Source organism: Ammodytes marinus, assembly GCF_949987685.1.
Source record: "Ammodytes marinus genome assembly, chromosome: 2".
Taxonomy (NCBI): Eukaryota; Metazoa; Chordata; class Actinopteri; order Uranoscopiformes; family Ammodytidae; genus Ammodytes; species Ammodytes marinus.
The window spans coordinates 30,966,085-30,986,579 of NC_137231.1; the positions used below are offsets into that span (position 1 = coordinate 30,966,085).

Sequence of the window (20,495 nt, forward strand, 5' to 3'; positions counted from 1 at the left end):
TGGCTTTTGAATGAGTTTATTGAGTCTGAGGTTGCGTTCCGAATCGCATACTTTCTACTATATAGTATGTAGAAAAAAGATTTAGGACGTACCGATTCTTGTGGCCAGATTTAGGATGGTTAGAAGTACCCGGATGTCCTACTTCATGCGGCCAAGATTGTTAGTGTTGAAAACTGCATCCTATTTGGGCGATTCTGACCCACAATCCAGTGCGCACGTGAAGTGACGTCACATTGACGAAGCCTCCATATGAAAACAAACGGGGATGCGACGGATATAAAAGCAAGAGGCAAGATCAAGGCGCAATGTTATGATGAAATAAGAGAGTAAAGTATGTCCCAATAGTATGCCTACTGCATCCTAACTAGATTCTTTTTATCGTCGGATGTAGTTTGTAGAATAGAAAAAAGAAAGAGTATGCGATTGGGAACGCAACCTGAGTTTCGTATGTTTGGGGGGAGGGAGTTTCAGAGGGTTGGGGCGGCAATGGCAGTAACTCTGTTGACCTCTATTAAATCATATCTGGTTTACCTACGGTCACTTTGACAGGAGGTTTGCCACCAAGTAAAACCTACATTTCCATATGACCCTCTCACCTGAAAGTTCAGTGTATTGGCCTGATGTATTTGTGTAGATCTGAATTAGGTAGGTATAAGGAAAAATATGTGTTTGGCTGCAATTGTTGTTATTTTCATTCACAATGTTCTTCTTTAAACTGTTGGTACATGTTGTGATAGAGGGGACGTCCTACTGAGGCCTACAATGTATTACACATATTATTAATTAACTATGTTTCATTATGGTGGTCTTTAATATCCTTGGAAGTTGGTACATACACAGACTGACTCATGGATCTGAAATACATCAACCACATGACATGATATGCACAGCTTGTGTGTGTGTGTGTGTGTGTGTGTGTGTGTGTGTGTGTGTGTGTGTGTGTGTGTGTGTGTGTGTGTGTGTGTGTGTGTGTGTGTGTGTGTGTGTGTGTGTGTGTGTGTGTGTGTGTGTGTGTGTGTGTGTGTGTGTGTGTGTGTGTGTGTGTGTGTGTGTGTGTGTGTGTGTGTGTGTGTGTGTGTGTGTGTGTGTGTGTTTCTCTCAGTGTGTGTGTGTGTTTACATTTTGGTCATTCTGGCTTGTTGCCAGCGTTGACTTCACTGTATGTCCCAACTTGTTTGTCCTCACCTCCCTCAGAAGTCCAAGTTTGGAGGTGTGTGTGTGTGTGTGTGTGTGTGTGTGTGTGTGTGTGTGTGTGTGTGTGTGTGTGTGTGTGTGTGTGTGTGTGTGGCTGTATCCCTCAGTAGGAAGTCCCCCCTATCACAACACATGACTCCACACATTCAAACAGTGATGGAGTGTTGTTGTATTATCAGAGGGAAAGTATTTAGAGAGGGAACTATGGCTGAACGATTCTTGCTAAACATATGAATGACGAGTTTTCTCCAAGAATTTATATCAGGATGCTCTCATACATTTTTTTTTCTTTTCTTTTTTTTTTTTTTACAACTAAATCATTTAGTCATGGTCTCTCTCTCCTAATATAAAAAAAAGTCTCTTTTCCTCTTATTTTGCGACATTTTAAGTCATAAAATTGTCTATTGGAGGACATTAGTTTTTTTTTATTTTCTGTCCAAATATATCTTTAAACACTCTTGTATGATGCTCACTCCTCTTTATTAACTTCTATTACACACACACACACACACACACACACACACACACACACACACACACACACACACACACACACACACACACACACACACACACACACACACACACACACACACACACACACACACACACACACACACACACACACACACACACACACACACACACACACACACACACACACAGGCATTAACTTCCACTCAATCTGGCATGTTAACAGGCTGTTTAAAGGGTTTCCTTTGCGAGGTCATTTTTAATACTCTGTAGTGTTTTACGAGGTTGGCACTGTGCCGCGTAGCTGAAGGATAAATGCTGTTTATAGTGAGTGAGTAAGAAGCAGGAGTTTGGAAACACTTGACTACTAGCACCATTGCCCAGCTGTATTGGAAATTTACCTAGTGGCTGCTCTTCTATTTGCCTTGTAAATTATATAGTATGTACTGTTGCTGCTTTTTTTTTCTATTTTACTTGTAGCCTATATTGCATATTTTCATGTTTCCTTCTTGGCATTCAGTCCGTGGAAAACAAAAGGGAGAATTTCATTGTATGACTGAGAACATTTTTCTTATTGTGCAATATGACAATACACACTTTGAATCTATTGTGGGACATAGAACATGGTCCTTGCTGATGGGCTTCAAGGTGGCTTATCTTCAAGGGATACATTTAAAGAAAAAATGTCATCAGGCCAACAGAAGGTTAGGTTAGGTTGTGATTTTTCTCTACTTATGACATCTATTGCAGTATGTCCGTCCTGGGAGAGGGATCCCTTACTCAGTCGACTCTCCCTGAGATTTCTTCAATTTTTTTTTAATCCTGGTAAAGGTTTTTACTGTGAGTTTTTTCTCAGCCGAGCTAAGGGTGTAAGGGCAGGGTGTCGTACTGTATCATATTGTATCATATTGTATGGAATGTAAAGCCCACTGAGACAAATGTATTTGTGATTTTGGGCTATACAAATAAAACTGATTTGATTTTGATTTAGAGGGATCTTAATGTTGTGTATTAGTAATTTTCATCTACAGGGGTCTTGGTCTGCCTCTCTTCAAAGCATTCGGTCTGTGTATAATGTGGACACTAGCTTCTTTTCACAACCATCCCGTTCCCGTTTTTTTATTTGAAACCTGGTTTAGTAAAGCCATATTGCGTAACTTCCCCATATGAGTTGACACAAAGTTAATCAAGCCGATCAGCTCCACATCACACTCTACTGTATTTCTCAGTGTGGCAGCATTTGCAAACTGGTGTCGCCCCCCTGACACAATGACAAAACCGCGCCAATCGCCAAACATCAGCCTTGTTAGCTACTTGTGAGTCCATATCCAGTGTATTTTTTTGGACATTTTATATACTACTATAAAAGGGGAGTATTAGCAAAATTCATGGGTGAAAAGCAGACATGTTATGGAAGCAAAATAGCTACAACAAAAACAACTCCAAATTGCCCAAGGCTTGAATACAAACAATGTTCTTGCCTGCAGCGTCTCATGTGGTTTGTTGTGTCTAAACAGATCACGTTGACATGGTGCACACACACTGTATAAACCGCTGGTGGTGTGAAAAATATATTTACACTCTCCCCTGTGTGCTACGTCTAAGGCCAATGTTTACTTTTAATGAATTAGTCCGACACACACACACACACACACACACACACACACACACACACACACACACACACACACACACACACACACACACACACACACACACACACACACACACACACACACACACACACACACACACACACACACACACACATTTAATTCAATGGGACTTTATTGGCATGGAAAAACACAAGTTAAAATTGCCAAAGCTAAGAAGCTGTGTGTGTGTGTGTGTTTGATTCCGATATTGAGTGTGTGTGTTCTCCCTACATGGCCGTAGCATTACACACTGTTGCGGGGACAGTTAGCGTTAGCGACGGCTCAAGACGCCTCATGACAGTCGACCTTGTGGGGCCGTGTGCAAAGCGGCCGCCGTCCTTGAAGCTGCCAGCAGCAGCAGCAGGCAGTTCACCGCTCGGCTGCTCTCTTCTTTATTCTGCACAGACACAGTTAGACATGTCTTTGGACAGCAGAGGAGGCTTAAAGACCTACTTCACCGGTGGAAATATGAAGGTGTATTGAACTCTGAGATCCTATCTAGTATAAATGTGCAAAGATTTTTTAAATCGGTTCATCCTAGCCTGAGAAAAGGCAGAAAGAGTGTTTTATGGTCTCACTGTCTAACCCTGCATTTTCCCATGTGTGACATCACACTAGTAAAAATGTAGGGTTAGGATTAACAGGACAGCTGGGCCAAGGGAAGACTGAGGAAAGACTGACTTTTTTTTTTTTAGATTATTTCTTGGCCATTTTTGCTTTATTAGACAGATTTGGAGAGACAGAGTTGAAATGGGGCAAAGAGGGGAATGACATGCAGGGAACTTCAACTGACACGGCGGGATTCGAACCCGGGTCTGCTGCGGGCCGGACCCTTTCAATGGCTCTGGGCTAACCTAGCATTAACTTAGTAGCAACGTTAGCATGAATCAGTAACAACCGAATAGACGTAACGGTACAACAGTTCAAAGTAAGCTAACTCTAGAAGCTGCGAGCTCACGCCAAGACTGCCCCAAAAATAATCCATTTTGGTCAGGCCCTAAACAGTAGTAGCATTCAGGTCGAAGCAAAGTTGAGCCCAGAATGGATACTGATAAGACTGGCGAAGGTTAAAGTCATGAATGACAGTATAAACAGCTGAGTGAGACAGACAGGCACCATTGTGCTTCCGTTTAACATCCATCTCACAATATTGATTGGTATTGATTAGCATTGTGGGGGTTGCTGTACCGTGGCACCTTGTTGATGTCTCATGATCAAGCATTAGATCGTGGCTGATTGTTGGAGCAGTAACCGCAATACTTTTATTTTCGGGCTGAATTTGCAAATATTTTTAGGGGTTGTTCACTTCTTTCACACACAGGCACGTCTCTGTAGCTGGTGAAATGGGTCGACTGTATCTACCTCTGAGGCCTGATTTAAGATCATGTGATTCTAAAAGTTACAATTTACAATCTTACTTAAGTGAAAGTGTTGTTACATGTTTGTTACCATGCCGGTATTTTTATCAAGTTAACAGTTTTTTTGTAAGTTTGATGGTTCCAAAACTATGTTATTTTTTCCTTATCTAAAATAGCAGCTGTTAGCTCATGAGTGTAAGCTTTTATTTGATGATATCTGAAGTTCATTCTGTGGAGAACGCTTGCTGTTAAAATCCCTTTTTGTCCTTGTTTGACCCATGAGCCTTACTACTTGTGTTAGCCCATTCATTTGCATACTTGTTTTGGGTGTTTTACAGTGAAGTACTTACACAGGCTTTAGCGCAGGCCTACTTTCCTAAATAAACAAAAGATTAACCGCAATTGACAGTTTACCAAGCATGACTTCATCATTCGCCCCAGATTAGACCATTAAACTGTGACTCTGCATTTAACGTGTGTGTGTGTGTGTGTGTGTGTGTGTGTGTGTGTGTGTGTGTGTGTGTGTGTGTGTGTGTGTGTGTGTGTGTGTGTGTGTGTGTGTGTGAGAGAGACAGACAGTGTGTGTGTGTGTGTGAGGTAATGTGCTGCTGCTGCCCAAACTTAGCTGTGGCCTGTTGTTTTATTTACTCAACTGTGGACCAACTGTATCAGTGAAAAACCAACCTGCGTTCCAAATCACATACTTTTTCCTTTTACTACACTACATTAGAGCTGCAACGATTAATCGACGAATCGATTATTAATCGATTATTAAAATAATCGGCAACTATTTTGATAATCAATTAATCGTTTAGAGTAATTTTTTAATAAAACATTTCCAAATTCTCTGATTTCAGCTTCTCAAATGTGAATATTTTCTGGTTTCTTTAATCCTATTATGACAGTAAACTGAAATATCTGTGTGTTTTGGACATAACAATACATTTGAGGACGTCAACATGGGCTTTGGAAAATTGATCAACATTTTTCCCCATTTTCTGACATTTTACAGACCAAAACACTAATCGATTAATAATCGATTAATCGAGAAAATAATCGACAGATTAATCGATTATCAAAATAATCGTTAGTTGCAGCCCTACACTACATACTAAAGTACAGAAAAGGAGAGAGAAAAAAATCCGATAAGGAAGATTTTTTTTAATTATGTTGAGAAATGTCAAGATTAAAGACGAATACTCCAAAATGCTATCGGAGTTAGTGGGGCGTCTAGGTGTTTCTGGCATACTGCAATTGACATGTATGTATTGGGACATCCTAAATCTTTTTTCTGGCATACTAAATAGTAGGGAAGTATGGAGATTGGAACGCAGGGCCAGCCGCCAGAGTGAGAAAATCCCATTGGCAACCAACCAGTCACTTTGCCAGAGTGTTAAAGACGAGGTAGAGAAGTGAGAGTGACTTCTGCTTTTAGGTGATAACAGCTAGACAGTGGCTGGGCTTTTTTGGGTGTTTTTCGGCTGCACTTAAAGTAGTGTGTGTGGGTGTGTGTTGGTGTGTGTGTAGAGTTGGTAGAAGCACTGCTGACCCCTGTATAAACCTTTGTGATTAAATATAAATCACCCCTGCAACCTGTACTGCAGTATAACCTGGTAGCTGGCAGGATAATTCTGGTGACTTATATGCTGCTGCTGCTTACATTTCTAATTATTTTTTATTTTATTTGGATTTTGGATTTTTTTGCATTGTCCACAGTCAAGAAAATATTGGAAAATCTTGGTCAAAATGTTTCAAGAGCTCATGGTGAAATATTTAAATTGCTGCTTTTGTAGAACAACCCAAAATCCAAAGCTATTCCATTTAAAAATAATGTAAAACAAAATAAAGAAAATACACTCATTCATATGAGAAGACCTTTTTACACGAACACGTCACCAATTGTAGTTTTTTATTTATTTTTATTTTTTATCAGCACACATGAGCTGCCTTGTTTACTTGTTTTTCCGATTGTAAATTTGGATGGTCAAATGCTATTTGTAATTCAGAGGCATTTTTTCATTGTTATTTCTCCCCTCATGTAGTCACGTTATGTACAGTAAGTCCCACTGTCTGTCTGTAGCTTCTACATTTCCTCATTAAATCCTGAGTAGAAATCTTCAATTACACCTTCTAGTCCTCTGTCCTGAACGCCCTACATCAAGTCAAGTGACCCTCCTCCACACACACACGCACGCACACACACACACACACACACACACACACACACTGTCTCTCTCACACACAGTCTCTGTCTCTCTCACAAGCACACACACACAGTCTCTCTCTCACACACACACACACACACACACACGCACGCACACGCGCACACACACACACACACACACACTGTCTCTCTCACACACACACACACACAGTCTCTGTCTCTCTCACAAGCACACACACAGTCTCTCTCTCTCTCTCTCACACACGCACGCACACACACACACACACACACACACACACACACACACACACACACACACCCTCCCAACCTTGGCATTAATTACCAGCATTTGACAAGGATCACAGACCCTTATTTCCTAAATGAAAAGCTTTGTGATTTAACCCTGGCGCCCCCACTGACTGTATTTAGCCACGTTTTAGTAAAAATCACCATGAATGGAAGAAAAATGTCCAGCCACTCTCTATTAAGGAAACTTAATCTCCCACAATCACTGCGTGCTCTCAGGAAAAAATCCCACTGGCTTTTTAAAAATCTAACCTTTTTTGGGCAGAATAAATAGAAGAAGAAGGGTCTCCATTTTCTGCTTTGTTACACAAGCGACCATTACTACTGGTGTTAACCCAAGAAGTGTGAGGCTTAACTTGTAGCATGACACCTTACTTAATTATTAATGAATTGTCTGAGGCAGTGCAATGTCCACACACGGGGCGAAATCTGAAAATACATTATGCTTGCTCAGGGTTTTTTTTTCTCCTTTCGTCCAAACTGGGCAAGCTTTTTCACCAAACTTAAGGTGCTGATGTAGGACTTATTTTTATAAAAGTGTGTGTGTGTGTGTGTGTGTGTGTGTGTGTGTGTGTGTGTGTGTGTGTGTGTGTGTGTGTGTGTGTGTGTGTGTGTGTGTGTGTGTGTGTGTGTGTGTGTGTGTGTGTGTGTGTGTGTGTGTGTGTGTGTGTGTGTGTGTGTGTGTGTGTGTGTGTGTGTGTGTGTGTGTGTGTGTGTGTGTGTGTGTGTGTGTGTGTGTGTGTGTGTGTGTGTGTGTGTGTGTGTGGCAAATGATCAAAGTTATTGTTGTTATACCTATTCATTAATTTAAATGTTATCAAGATATTCTATTCAATTCAACAAGCTTTATTAGCATCAATACAATAAAACAATATTGACAAAATCATCATACTGTATACAGAACCACGCCCATATCATAAACTCTGATTCGATATTGAAAACTTCATGTTGTCATTCATTCAAACTGTTGATTACACTATTCTCTGTCACATTTTCTATGTTCCATTCAAACCGTTGTCAACAGAGAATAGAGGCTTTGTACTGCATGCGTCTGTAAAGTCTGTGTGTCTGTTGTTGACTGGGTTTTAATCCAGATTAAAGATTGATTAACTAATAAAGCATTCAGCCAGCGAGGGCAGCGGACAGTTAACCTGCTGACACCAGGTGTAGACTTTCAGCTCAGACACTCTCAGACACTTAATCCGTCTTGATTAAATTAAGAATCTGACCTTTTTTCTTTTTATATATGGGCATCTTGAGGATTTTGGTTGTGTTGAAATATATCCATCTATCCATCTATCCATCTATCCATCTGTCTATCTGTCTATCTGTCTATCTGTCTATCTGTCTATCTGTCTATCTGTCTGTCTGTCTGTCTGTCTGTCTGTCTGTCTGTCTGTCTGTCTGTCTGTCTGTCTGTCTGTCTGTCTGTCTGTCTGTCTGTCTGTCTGTCTGTCTGTCTGTCTGTCTGTCTGTCTGTCTGTCTGTCTGTCTGTCTATCAACACAATAGCTTGTAAAGAAAGTTCTTAAGAAGCAATGCAAGTAGTAGTTGCAGCACTTCAAGAGTTAGATCTAAACTGTGCAAAGTGCAGAGGCCAGATATGCGAGACACACCCAACAATACACACACAGTCACTAAATGTCTGTATGTTCATTCATTTTTAAAAGTTTGAGAATGAATTGGAACCTGCCCCGTCACACCCACTTACACTGTCTAGAATCTATCAGATAGTATGTGGTTAATAAAGCAAAGCACACATACACACACACACACACACACTGTAACACTCGCTGGCCGACCTACTTGACTTCCAGCCAGCACAGCACTTGTGTAGTCTCCTCCCCTCCTAGGTGAGACTAAACGCTGGCCTGAATCCTCTGTCTGTCTGTCTGTCTGTCTGTCTGTCTGTCTGTCTGTCTGTCTGTCTGTCTGTCTGTCTGTCTGTCTGTCTGTCTGTCTGTCTGTCTGTCTGTCTGTCTGTCTGTCTGTCTGTCTGTCTGCCTGTCTGTCTATCTGCCCACTGTTTAGACTGAGCGCTCATTTGACTACCTCACCATTTACCTGTCGTTTGCATCTTGGAAGCACTTACATTTACATTTTGATTTGATGAACATTTAATCTGCTGTCTGCCTGTTTGTTTCTATTGATATAATTGTTCGTCAAGCCCACTATCATTTCTCACTATTGGTTTAATTCTGTTTAATTAGATTTTATCGCAAACACACACACACACACACAAATACAACCCCCATCCCCCCAAAAAAAATCTATGTTCGTTACGTTTATAGTGAGCATTCGTACAAATATTAGCAAATAATTAATTATCCCATTTCTGTATTTTTTTTATTGGAATAAAAAAGATGTTTCATAATTCTCAATAGCTTTTGGAAATGTTGACTTCTGTGTTTCCATGCCAATAAAGTCCCATTGAATTCAATTAAGTGTGTGTGTGTGTGTGTGTGTGTGTGTGTGTGTGTGTGTGTGTGTGTGTGTGTGTGTGTGTGTGTGTGTGTGTGTGTGTGTGTGTGTGTGTGTGTGTGTGTGTGTGTGTGTGTGTGTGTGTGTGTGTGTGTGTGTGTGTGTGTGTGTGTGTGTGTGTGTGTGACAGGAGACCGATGGTGATGACAGACTGGGTCTCCAAGGCGACGCAGACGGAGAGTGTGACGGCGACTCTAAAGCAGACACTCCAGATGTTCCTCCGTCCACAGCCGACACTGACAACACTCCACAATGTCTCAACAAAGCCCTGGAGGGCCTGCCGCCACGGTACACACACACACACATACACACACACACACACACACACACAGCTAACTCATGCACACAAGCACACAAACACTGACAGACACACACACATACATTAACACACTCACTCAGACTCACTCACTCACACTCACTCACTCACTCACTCAGACACTTACACAGACACTCAGACACTCTCTCTCTCTCACTCACTCACTCACTCACTCACTCACTCACTCACTCAGACACTTACACAGACACACACGCACACACATACACACACACACACACACACACACACACACACACACACACACATACACTCACACACACACACTCTCACTCACTGATTTTGGCTACATTGAACCAAAGTACCCTGGAGTCTGGCCTTAATATTGCTATAACAAGCAGTTTTTTCCCTCCTCCGTCTATCATGGAATGACCCTGGCTGAGTGATGGATCATCTTTCCCTGATGCATGTAGGTTAATTGGACCAGAAATAGATGGGGACACGCACAGAAGTTTTAGAACACGCTGTACTTAATGCAGAGGAGAATGAGAATGATGCAGTTGCTAGTAAAATGTGCTGCTATACCGAGATAGTGGCTTCTGTGTTTTTATTTCTATTCATTCGCTTTTCTAATGTGTATTATGTATTTTAATTTTTTTTAATCTTGCCCCTGTAAAGCACTTTGAATGGCCTTGTGTCTGAATTGTGCTATATAAATAAACTTGCCTTGCCTTGCCTTCTGTGTACAAATAGCAAGTTAAATTCCTCTGGCATTTAAAACACTGACTTACTGTTTATTCTGTAACAGTGTCATGATGCTAAAGGGGTGTTGTGGTTAGAATGGTTAGAAGAGTTGAAGATAAACCAGTTAGTGGCATTTGAATGGTGGAAAACCAAATCTTGTCTCTATCAGTTGACACGCTACATTTCAATTAAGTGTCTGTCTGTCTGTCTGTCTGTCTGTCTGTCTGTCTGTCTGTCTGTCTGTCTGTCTGTCTGTCTGTCTGTCTGTCTGTCTGTCTGTCTGTCTGTCTGTCTGTCATTTGAGTGGGGAAAACAAATCTTGTGTCTATCAGTTGACACACCTACAATAAGTCGCTGAACAGCTTATACTGTGTATCAATGGTTCCCCTTTGCACCTGTATGTCAAGTTCTGGATGAGGGTGTGTAGCGCTGACAGCCTGTTGTGACACATAATGTGGTCAACAGTCTGGTTTTTATTAAATGACTGGCATTCAAAAGCATTTACTGTACTGATTGGATGTGTCTGTTATATGAAGCAACATGCAAAAAGGGGGCGACTGTGGCTCAGGTGGTAGAGCGAGTCGGCCAATGATCAAAGGGTTGGCGGTTCAATCCCCGCCCTGCCACTTGTGTCATGCTTGTTGTGTCCTTGGGCAAGACACTTCACCCACCTTGCCTCGTGTGAATGTCGATAGTCACCCTGCTATCGGTGTATGAATGTGTGTGTGAAAGGTAACGTGTAAATGGGAACAGGTCTCCCTTGAAAAAGAGTCTCCGGTCTCAATGGGATTTACCTGTATAAATAAAGGTTAAAAAAAGGAAAAATGTTGTCAGTTTTATGCTTTCAGGCTGTTCTGGTTATGTCTGTTAATACATATAGCATTTCCCAGGCTTGATTGTATTGTGCACTGCACACACATATTCTGGGATAATGGAGGACATATTATATATTTTATCCTTACCATCTTCTTCATAATTTAATAATAATGATTTTGGAGAAAAATCCTCTGCAGTGTTACTTGTAAGCCGGGGAAGTCTGTTGCCGTAAACTTTAAGAAAACACAGTGCAAAGTAAGTGCTAGAAAATGTATTGAAACTTGACACAAACAGTCATTAAAAAAAAACAATTCTGCCAGTGTGTGCAGTGCAGTACTGTCACACTTTGCAATCCGAGCCGGTGTTATGTCCAGTTTTGCTGCTTCGTCAGAAAACGTGCTACTGTAGCTCAAATCAATAGCAGAGTCTGTCGATGTGTTCTATTCCATCTAACAGTGCTAGCTTTCATTGCCAGTTGTGTAAATATAACTCACACTCTCACAGTATGACTTTTTATGTTTCTTGACTAAAAATGTTTTGGCACCTCTAAAGAATAAAAATAAGTTATTACCTTCAATATTTCAGTTGTATTATATTTCAATATACTGGAAAAAATAAGAGACCAGTCCAAATGTTCAGTGTCTCTCGTTTTACTATTTATAGGCACATGTTTGAGTAGAATGAACATTTTGGTTTTATTCTACACACTACTGACAACATTTCTACCAAATTCCAATACATTTAGTCATTAAGAGCAATTTTCAATAGGTTATGTAGAGATGAAGATTGAAGAAAAAATCCAGACTGGTCTTTTATTTTTTTTTCTGGAGCTGTAGTCCACTAGCCTTTTGTCTCTGTTCCCAAAATCTCCAAGGAAATTAAGCGACTTTATTTCAAATTTAAAGCCCCATGTGACAAGGGACAACTTACCCGGCTCGCTCAGATCTATAACTTAATTATTTTTTCTTCAGAAAATCTTTAAGTCTTTAATTATCTTCAAACGACTAGCTCTGGTTACTAATTCGATTTTGAGTAATAAAGGCTTGGGAGAGCTTTGCGATTGTATTTTGTGTTTTATAGAATATATTTTCTGTATATTTATAAGGACCCCCCCCCTTGATAAAATGATTTGTCTTAAGGGCTTTATCCTACCAATAAACACAACTCTTTCAAATCCCCTGTCAAATATAATCCCTGTACAAAATAACTAAACAAAGTTTAAGCTTAAGAAATATATTTTTTAAGTTATTAATCACCATTAACAAAAGCCTCTTCACGACTACACACATCAGGGTTGCATACATACATGTATTGGCAATACACCAGACCTCAAGAGTGTGGGGCACACGTCTGAATGGGTAGCGTAATACCATAGAACACCATTTCAAGTCAGCACCACCTTGAACATCATTGAGCGAGCGAGAGGTGTTGTTTAATACACAGATGACAAGCTGAGGGTGTGACCAATAAGCAGTGGCCGGGTCACGGGGCTTAAAGGCTCACGCGGAGGGGGAAGCACTAATCCCTACAGGCTCAAGACAGAAGCACAAGGAGAGAGAGAGAGAGAGAAGAACAGGGGATGAGAGAGAAATGGGGCAAGGCAAGGAGATACATTAGGAAGGAATGGCAGTGAGATACTTATGAGAAACAAACAGATGTAAAAGAGGATTATGATTATACAATAAATTAAAAAAATAATAAAATAATAATTATGTTGCACTAACATGATTCACTTTGTAGTTTGACTTATTTGAAGCTAATGTAGGCTACTTACGTGATTGTTGTTGTTCTGAGTTTGTACCTGTTAACACACAGTCTAGGCTCTGTAAATGGGCATGTTGCCAGCTATGGTGACCCCCTGGGTTTACACACCCTTTGTTTACATACTAATTTACAGATTTTGACAACAAGCATTCTGCAGAATACACGACTCTACCTTTTAATCAGAATAGAGAAAAAGAGAGAGATAGAGACAGAGAGAGGGAGACAGACAGACAGACAGACAGACAGACAAAGAGGGGGAGAAAGAGAGAGGGAGACATACAGACAGAGAGACACACACAGACAGACAGACAGATGGTGTGAGACAGTCAGTTGAAGCAGCAGCAGTATTTTTCATGATGCAGCTGTTTGTCCTCCATTCATAGAACAGTCAGCGGTTCTGTGTTCTGATTGGCTGCTGAGAGGCTGGGAGCCGTTTCCTCTCTTTTGTCTTTGCTCCTGGGCAGCAGGCAGACACACACACACAGCAACACACACATACACACACACACACACACACACACAGCAACACACACACACACACACACACACACACACACACACACACACACACACACACACACACACACACACACACACACACACACACACAGCAACACGCGGCACTGCCTGACGTGTGGGGAAAACACTGGCAGGGCCTCATTCCATACATTTTTAGCCACTAGTGTGCCGTGCACATTGGGATGAGTTTGACATCGCTTAGAACTCTTTATTTTGTTATGTTTTTCTCAGTGAGATGTTGTGCCTGTAAGTTTTTATTTATTATGCACAACTTCAAGACTCTGTTTGATTTGAATATACTTTGAAATAGTCTTTATTATATTCTGTATATTAACTATGTGTATTGAGCTATAATATAATAACCCATTCGGAGTATTGGATAAAAAGAAATGAAACAAATAATAGCTTAAAAACGTTTTTTATTTGTATGCGTGTCTATTAGCACAGTTACGGTAGTCGTGGCCACCTTGACCTTCTATAGAACCAGCCACTGATCCAAGAGAACTTCACACTTGTCACGGCACTCCCTTGGATGCTCGGCAACACACACACCAAGTGTGAAGTAGATCAGATGAATGGTCGGAGAGAAACTTAAAGGACAGATGACGCACACACACACACACACACACACACACACACACACATACGTATTTCTTTATATTGGCCCGTTTTCATCATGGAGATCACTTTTTTTTAAGTTATTAAAACATATTTTTCTTACCTGCTCTTGTCTTGGTCTTTTTTTTCAAGACCACAACTGCAGGGATATCTGTTAATACATAAACACATTATTACAGCACAGGGCAATAAAAGTGGTGAATAAAGTAATCTTAATGTGTTTATTGTGGGTGGTTTTATGGTAATGTGGATCAATTTGAGGAGTGCCTACGATTTCCACATGTTATCCTAAGTGTGTCTATAAATATTAAGGATGTCCCAATACATGATGTCAAACAGAGTAAGCTAAACAGTAAAATACCGGGATGTCCTACTCCTACTACATCTGGTTGTATTTTGAAAGGTGCATAAAACCAGCATGCTTTATGTTATGTTAGCATGCTGTTCTGAGTCTGACCCACAATCTTAAGTCTGCAGTGGAAGTTAGATCACATTGACTTACCTGCTAAGAGATAACAACTAGTGTGTGTGATGCAACCGATATATAAGCAGCAGGGTTCAAAGTGCAATGTTATGACACACTATATAAGTATAGATAATATGTCCCTATTGTATGCATACAAACTATGTACTTTTTTCATGGACAGATGCAGTATGTAGTTTAGTAAACAGAAAGATTATGCGATTATTTAGAATGCAGGGTTGGGCTTTTCTTGGTCTTCTTGTTACATTTCGGTCTTGGTCATGACTTGTTGTTTTAAAGGAATATTTCACCCATACGGAACCGGCGTTCTATCGTTATAAAATCGCTATTATAATATAATGGGCGAGGTTTTTCTTCCCTCAGTCTTTCCTCAGTCTTCCCTTGGCCCAGCTGTCCTGTTAATCCTAACCCTACATTTTCCCATGTGTGATGTCACATTAGTAAAATGTAGGGTTAGACAGTGAAACCATAAAACACTATTTCTGCCTTTTCTCAGTCTAGGTTGAACCACAATTTAAAATAAATGCAGGCCCTTTTCTGACCCCCAGTTAACACGACTAGCTTTATGCCATCACCCCACAAAATGTATTCCCTGATATCATCTCCAGCACAGACAAATACACTGTATGTGACTTAAACAGTTATAAAACCAGTATCTACTATGACCATATATTGGCCTCTTTCATGACAGCCATCCATTCAGAATTATTGTATGCCCTAAAACACTGCCTTAAGGCCCCCTATACTCTAACACTATACAGTAGATAGTCAGCTGATATGAAAAGCACGTTTGTCCGCCCTGTACAATCAAAGGCACAGCTAATCATGGCTATAATGTCGAATTTCATGCCATTCATGTTTCACAGCCAGAAATATTGTTGTCAAAATCACTTAAAAAAATTCTGTGAATATCCCCTCATGATCTGCTACCTGACTGTACTGTTTGTGCACTGAAACAAGTGATTTTGACAACAAGCTCCACAATCACTGTAATCACAAAATGCTACTGTAGCTCAAAGCATATGTAAATATAACTCTCACAGTATTAGGACTTTAATTATGTATCTTGATTACACAAATATTATGTAGTCTATGTAGCCCAATATGGGGAGCAATTTTTGGCACTTTTTATTTTTTTTACCTTTTGAGATTTCAACGTAGTCCAATAGCTTTTTTCTCTGTTCAAATCTCCAAGGAAATTAGTCGACTTTCCATCAAATTTAAAGCCCCATGTGACATGAACAAATTACCCGGCTCACTTAGATCTATAACTTAATTCGTTTTTCTTCACCTTTTTAATCAATGAAATGTTGAATGTATTTTTTTTGTATTAATCCAAAGTTTTTCTGATTCTCCACAGATGGAAGAACTACTGGATACGAGGAGTCCTGTCTGTGTGCATGATCTCAAGCTTCTGCTTCGTCATCTCTTTCGGTCCCATCGCTCTTATAGTAGTGGTAAGTGATCAGTGATGTTTTAGCTATTTAAATAAGTCATCTTAAGCATATATCTTACTGTTAGTTATTTATAATTACATGCATTATTTGTATTTAGTGGTAAGTGACAATCAGTGATGTTTTAGCTATTTAAAGGTGCGGTACGCGACCTGGATAATGTTTGTTGACACTTGTTGCTACCTGTCTGTACGTTGTGTGTGCACTGAAACAAACAGCCTAGGCTCTGTAAACTGGTATGTTAACACATTTTGACATAAAGTGATTTGTCAACAAACATTCAACAGAATCCCTTACCCCACCTTTAAATGAGTCATCTTTGCATCTATCTTACTGTTACTTGTTCTTGGTAATTACATGCATTATCTGTAAGACATTTTATGAGTTCGCCAATTGAAAGGTGCTACGAGGAACTTTTAAATATTTCTGAAACAGTCTCATGTTTCCTCTGATGATCATAAATTACATGTAACAGCAAACGCGACCATCAGTGCAAAGAATGCTATTGTTATCAAGTTTTTCTTAATGCCTTTGTCATGGGTATACGCCCCATGGTATACGCTCACCCAGGAACAACAGCTGGCGTTGTAAAAACACTACCGCTTTTGTCCAAAGGGGACGCCAGAATTAACACAAACTGAAAGTTCCTCGTAGCCAATTTAAGTACTTAGACTTGCCATCAGAGATTGTATTGTAATATTTCCATACGTTCTCTTCCCATCATGTGATTTTAGGTCATGTCGATCCAAATCAAATGTTTCCAAGAAATCATCGACATCGGCTACAGAGTTTACCGCTCCTATGAACTGCCCTGGTTCAGGACGCTAAGCTGGTAAGGGGAATGGATTATATACAGCAAACAGTAAATGATCTGTAGGATATGATGCATTCATGAACACTGAATTTTTCACCCATTAAAGAACAGTACAACTGATTCTGAATGTTACCACTTAAAGATATATACTACTCAATGCTGACTTTAACTTGCACTTGATTTTGCTTAACAAGTGTGTTTCTAAGGAGAATGGATTTCACAGCAAACAGTAGGTGATCTGTAGTATATATAATGCATTATGATCAGGGAATTATAGACCACTTAAAGATATATACTACTGAATGTTAATGGTACTTGTGCGCTAATGTCTCGCCCCAGAAGTGTTTCTTTCTAGCTAATGTTTTTCTTAGGAAGGAGTCCAATAGATATTTTGGAGGGTGGAATAGTTTACTCTTTAAAATACCGAGATGAATCAGGATTTTTCAGGTCAATTTTAACTTTGAAATAAATTATTGTTACGTTTTAACGGACAAGGATATGATTCTTGACCAGATCCCTCAAATCAAAGTCACAGTATTGACAGTTTTACACTATTTTCTTTAAACTTTTTCCTAGACAACTGCTTTTGTTGAGACATCATTTGACATTTAAGCCGATAAGCTTCTTTTCATTCTAACCCAAGACAAATGAATTGTGTTGAAAATCCTATTTAAATTTTTCAAAACAAGATATTACTTACTTACAAAAACTCGGGTACCATATCAGCAACCGGAACAAACACATGTATATGATACCCAGTTCTACTTTTTCATCTAGGCCACAGATGCCGGTTACATTAGCCACCTGAATGGTTATAGGGTTATATTACATGTACTGTAGATGTATTATGGTGTCTGAGAATGTCTTTTTAAAGGGCCACACTTTGTCATTTCTCGTGGCAGACACACTCCATTAAACTCTGCTTTTCTCCCAGTGAAAACGCTGACTCGAGCTAGTTTCATCTGCAGGTATAGAGGCTATGAGTAAGATACAGCGAGCGAGCAACCAGTTCTAGTGTTATTCTGTTCTTTCTCTGAATAGGTCACCTTTGCATACACCTCCATGCACACACACACACACACACACACACACACACACACACACACACATACACACACAGGCGCAAAGACACAAACATAAACACACAGGCGTACAGGCACACACACGCACACAGGCAGTGACACAGACACGCACACACACAAAAGCGCGCAGACACACACACAGGCACACACACACAAACAGGCACACAGGCGCGCAGACACACACACAGGCGCGCGCACACACACACACACACACACACACTCACACACAAGGAGCAAAGAGCACTGCCATGCTGGAAGAGCAAATGAAGGCTAATTGAAGTCCGCTTTTACCAAGGCCACACACACACACACACACACACACACACACACACACTCACATGTTTGTACGGGTATACTTCTGTGGACACTCATTGACATAATGCATTCCTTAGCCCCTTAACCTAACCCTATCCACACACACACACACACACACCTGGTTAATGTACAGCCGGCAAGAAACTCTGCTAACTCTGTTTTTTCAGACATTAGCTCACAATCCAGATTTAACTGCACCAAAACAGAAACTCTTGCATATGCATACAATATATAATACACAGCAGAAGCAAGCCTGAAAATTGCTGCTTGCTATAACATGCTAAGGAAAAAGGGACAAAGATTAAATGTAAAATAAATAAATAAATAATAATTTTAAAAAAATCCTTTCCATTTCAGGTACTTCCTGGTTTGTGTGAATTACTTCTTCTATGGTGAAACTGTGGCGGATTACTTTGGCGCTCTGGTGCAGCGCGAGGAGCCTCTGCAGTTCCTCTCTCGCTATCACAGATTCATCTCCTTCGCTCTGTACCTGGCAGGTAGGTCACACACACACACACACACACACTCACACAGTACACACACACACACACACAGTACACACACACTCACACTCACACACACAGACACATACACATTACACACACATACATACACCTACTCACACTCACAGACACATACACACACACACACACAGACACATACACATTACACACACCTACTCACACTCACACTCACAGACACATATACACGCACACACATACATAAACACACACAATCTCACACTCACACTCATACACAAACACGATCTTTGGACCCCCACTGATTGCACTCACGTTTTTTTCTAAAGGTGTATTAGACTATCAGACTGTGTGTGTGTGTGCGTGCGTGCGTGCGTGCGTGCGGCAGCTTCTAGTTTCACATTACATTTACTGGGGAGAAAATCGCAGCAAAAATAGTAAAAAAAAACAAATTCCTCATTTACAATTACAATGTAAATTCCTAGGTTTACAAACTGATGTATAATGACATGATCTACTATGTGTCTTTGTGGATTGCCCCATTCACTGTTATTTTAAATCGTTTATTGCTCTGGTGAACTGCACCATAAAAGAGCACAAACAATGAGCTCTGGCCTCTAATGAGATATTCCTTTTAATGATTAACATACCTGTTATTGTGTATAGAAGTGATGGTTAACTAGCAAGCTCCGATCCAGTGTTAATACACAGCCTAGGCTCTGTAAACTGGTATGTAAACACAGGGTAAAAGTGGCGCATCCCAGCTAGCAACATGCTCATTTATATTGCCTAGGCTGTGTATTCACAATGGATGTATTTTGTCCAGCGCACACATGGTAATTAGAGGTAGGGTATTCAATTATATTGACAAAAAAGTGATTTTGACAACAAGTATTCTCCAGTATCACTGACTCCACCTTTAAAGTCTAATATATAGAATGCAGTGTTGAATACAAACTTTACATTTGTTGAGAATTTGAAACGATGTGTTGCTAAAATCTGTGTAGATATCATATTTCTGTTTCCATTTGAAATACACTGGTGTCTGGTTCACATTAGCAGCATTTCAAAATGTTATTATCTGCTTTTCTGACAATAAGTTTCCCTTGGGGGCGTATGAAATGAATAGAGGCTCTGTGCTCTGATCTCAGTGTTTAGCGGGGGTGAACACACACTCACACACACACAGACATACACACACACACATAGACATACACACACACACACACACACGCACACACACACACACACACACACACACACACACACACACACACACACACACACTCACATTTCTCCTTCATGAGTTGTTGCTGACTTGGTTGTCTTTCAGTCGACCCAGGCCGGGCCTCAGCTGCAGTTTAAAAAATTCTGATGACATTTTGAAACACACAGTATCTAACCATCCCTGCGTTCCAAATCACATACTCTTTCTTTTTACTACACTACATACTAAAGTACAGAAGAGTTTTAGAGCCACGGGAGAGAAAAAAAAATCTGA

The 20,495-nt window shown here is 40.3% G+C and overlaps 1 protein-coding gene across 1 annotated transcript in view; it reads left to right on the forward strand.

Moving 5' to 3' along the window:
* Nucleotides 1–20,495, forward strand: part of cds1 (CDP-diacylglycerol synthase (phosphatidate cytidylyltransferase) 1) — a 34,381-nt gene that overhangs the window by 1,974 nt on the left and 11,912 nt on the right. The window contains exons 2-5 of the mRNA XM_080037950.1: nt 9,762–9,919; nt 16,211–16,307; nt 17,039–17,136; nt 18,873–19,012. Of these exons, the coding sequence (XP_079894076.1) occupies nt 9,762–9,919; nt 16,211–16,307; nt 17,039–17,136; nt 18,873–19,012 (493 nt within the window). The remainder of the gene's footprint in view (nt 1–9,761; nt 9,920–16,210; nt 16,308–17,038; nt 17,137–18,872; nt 19,013–20,495) is intronic.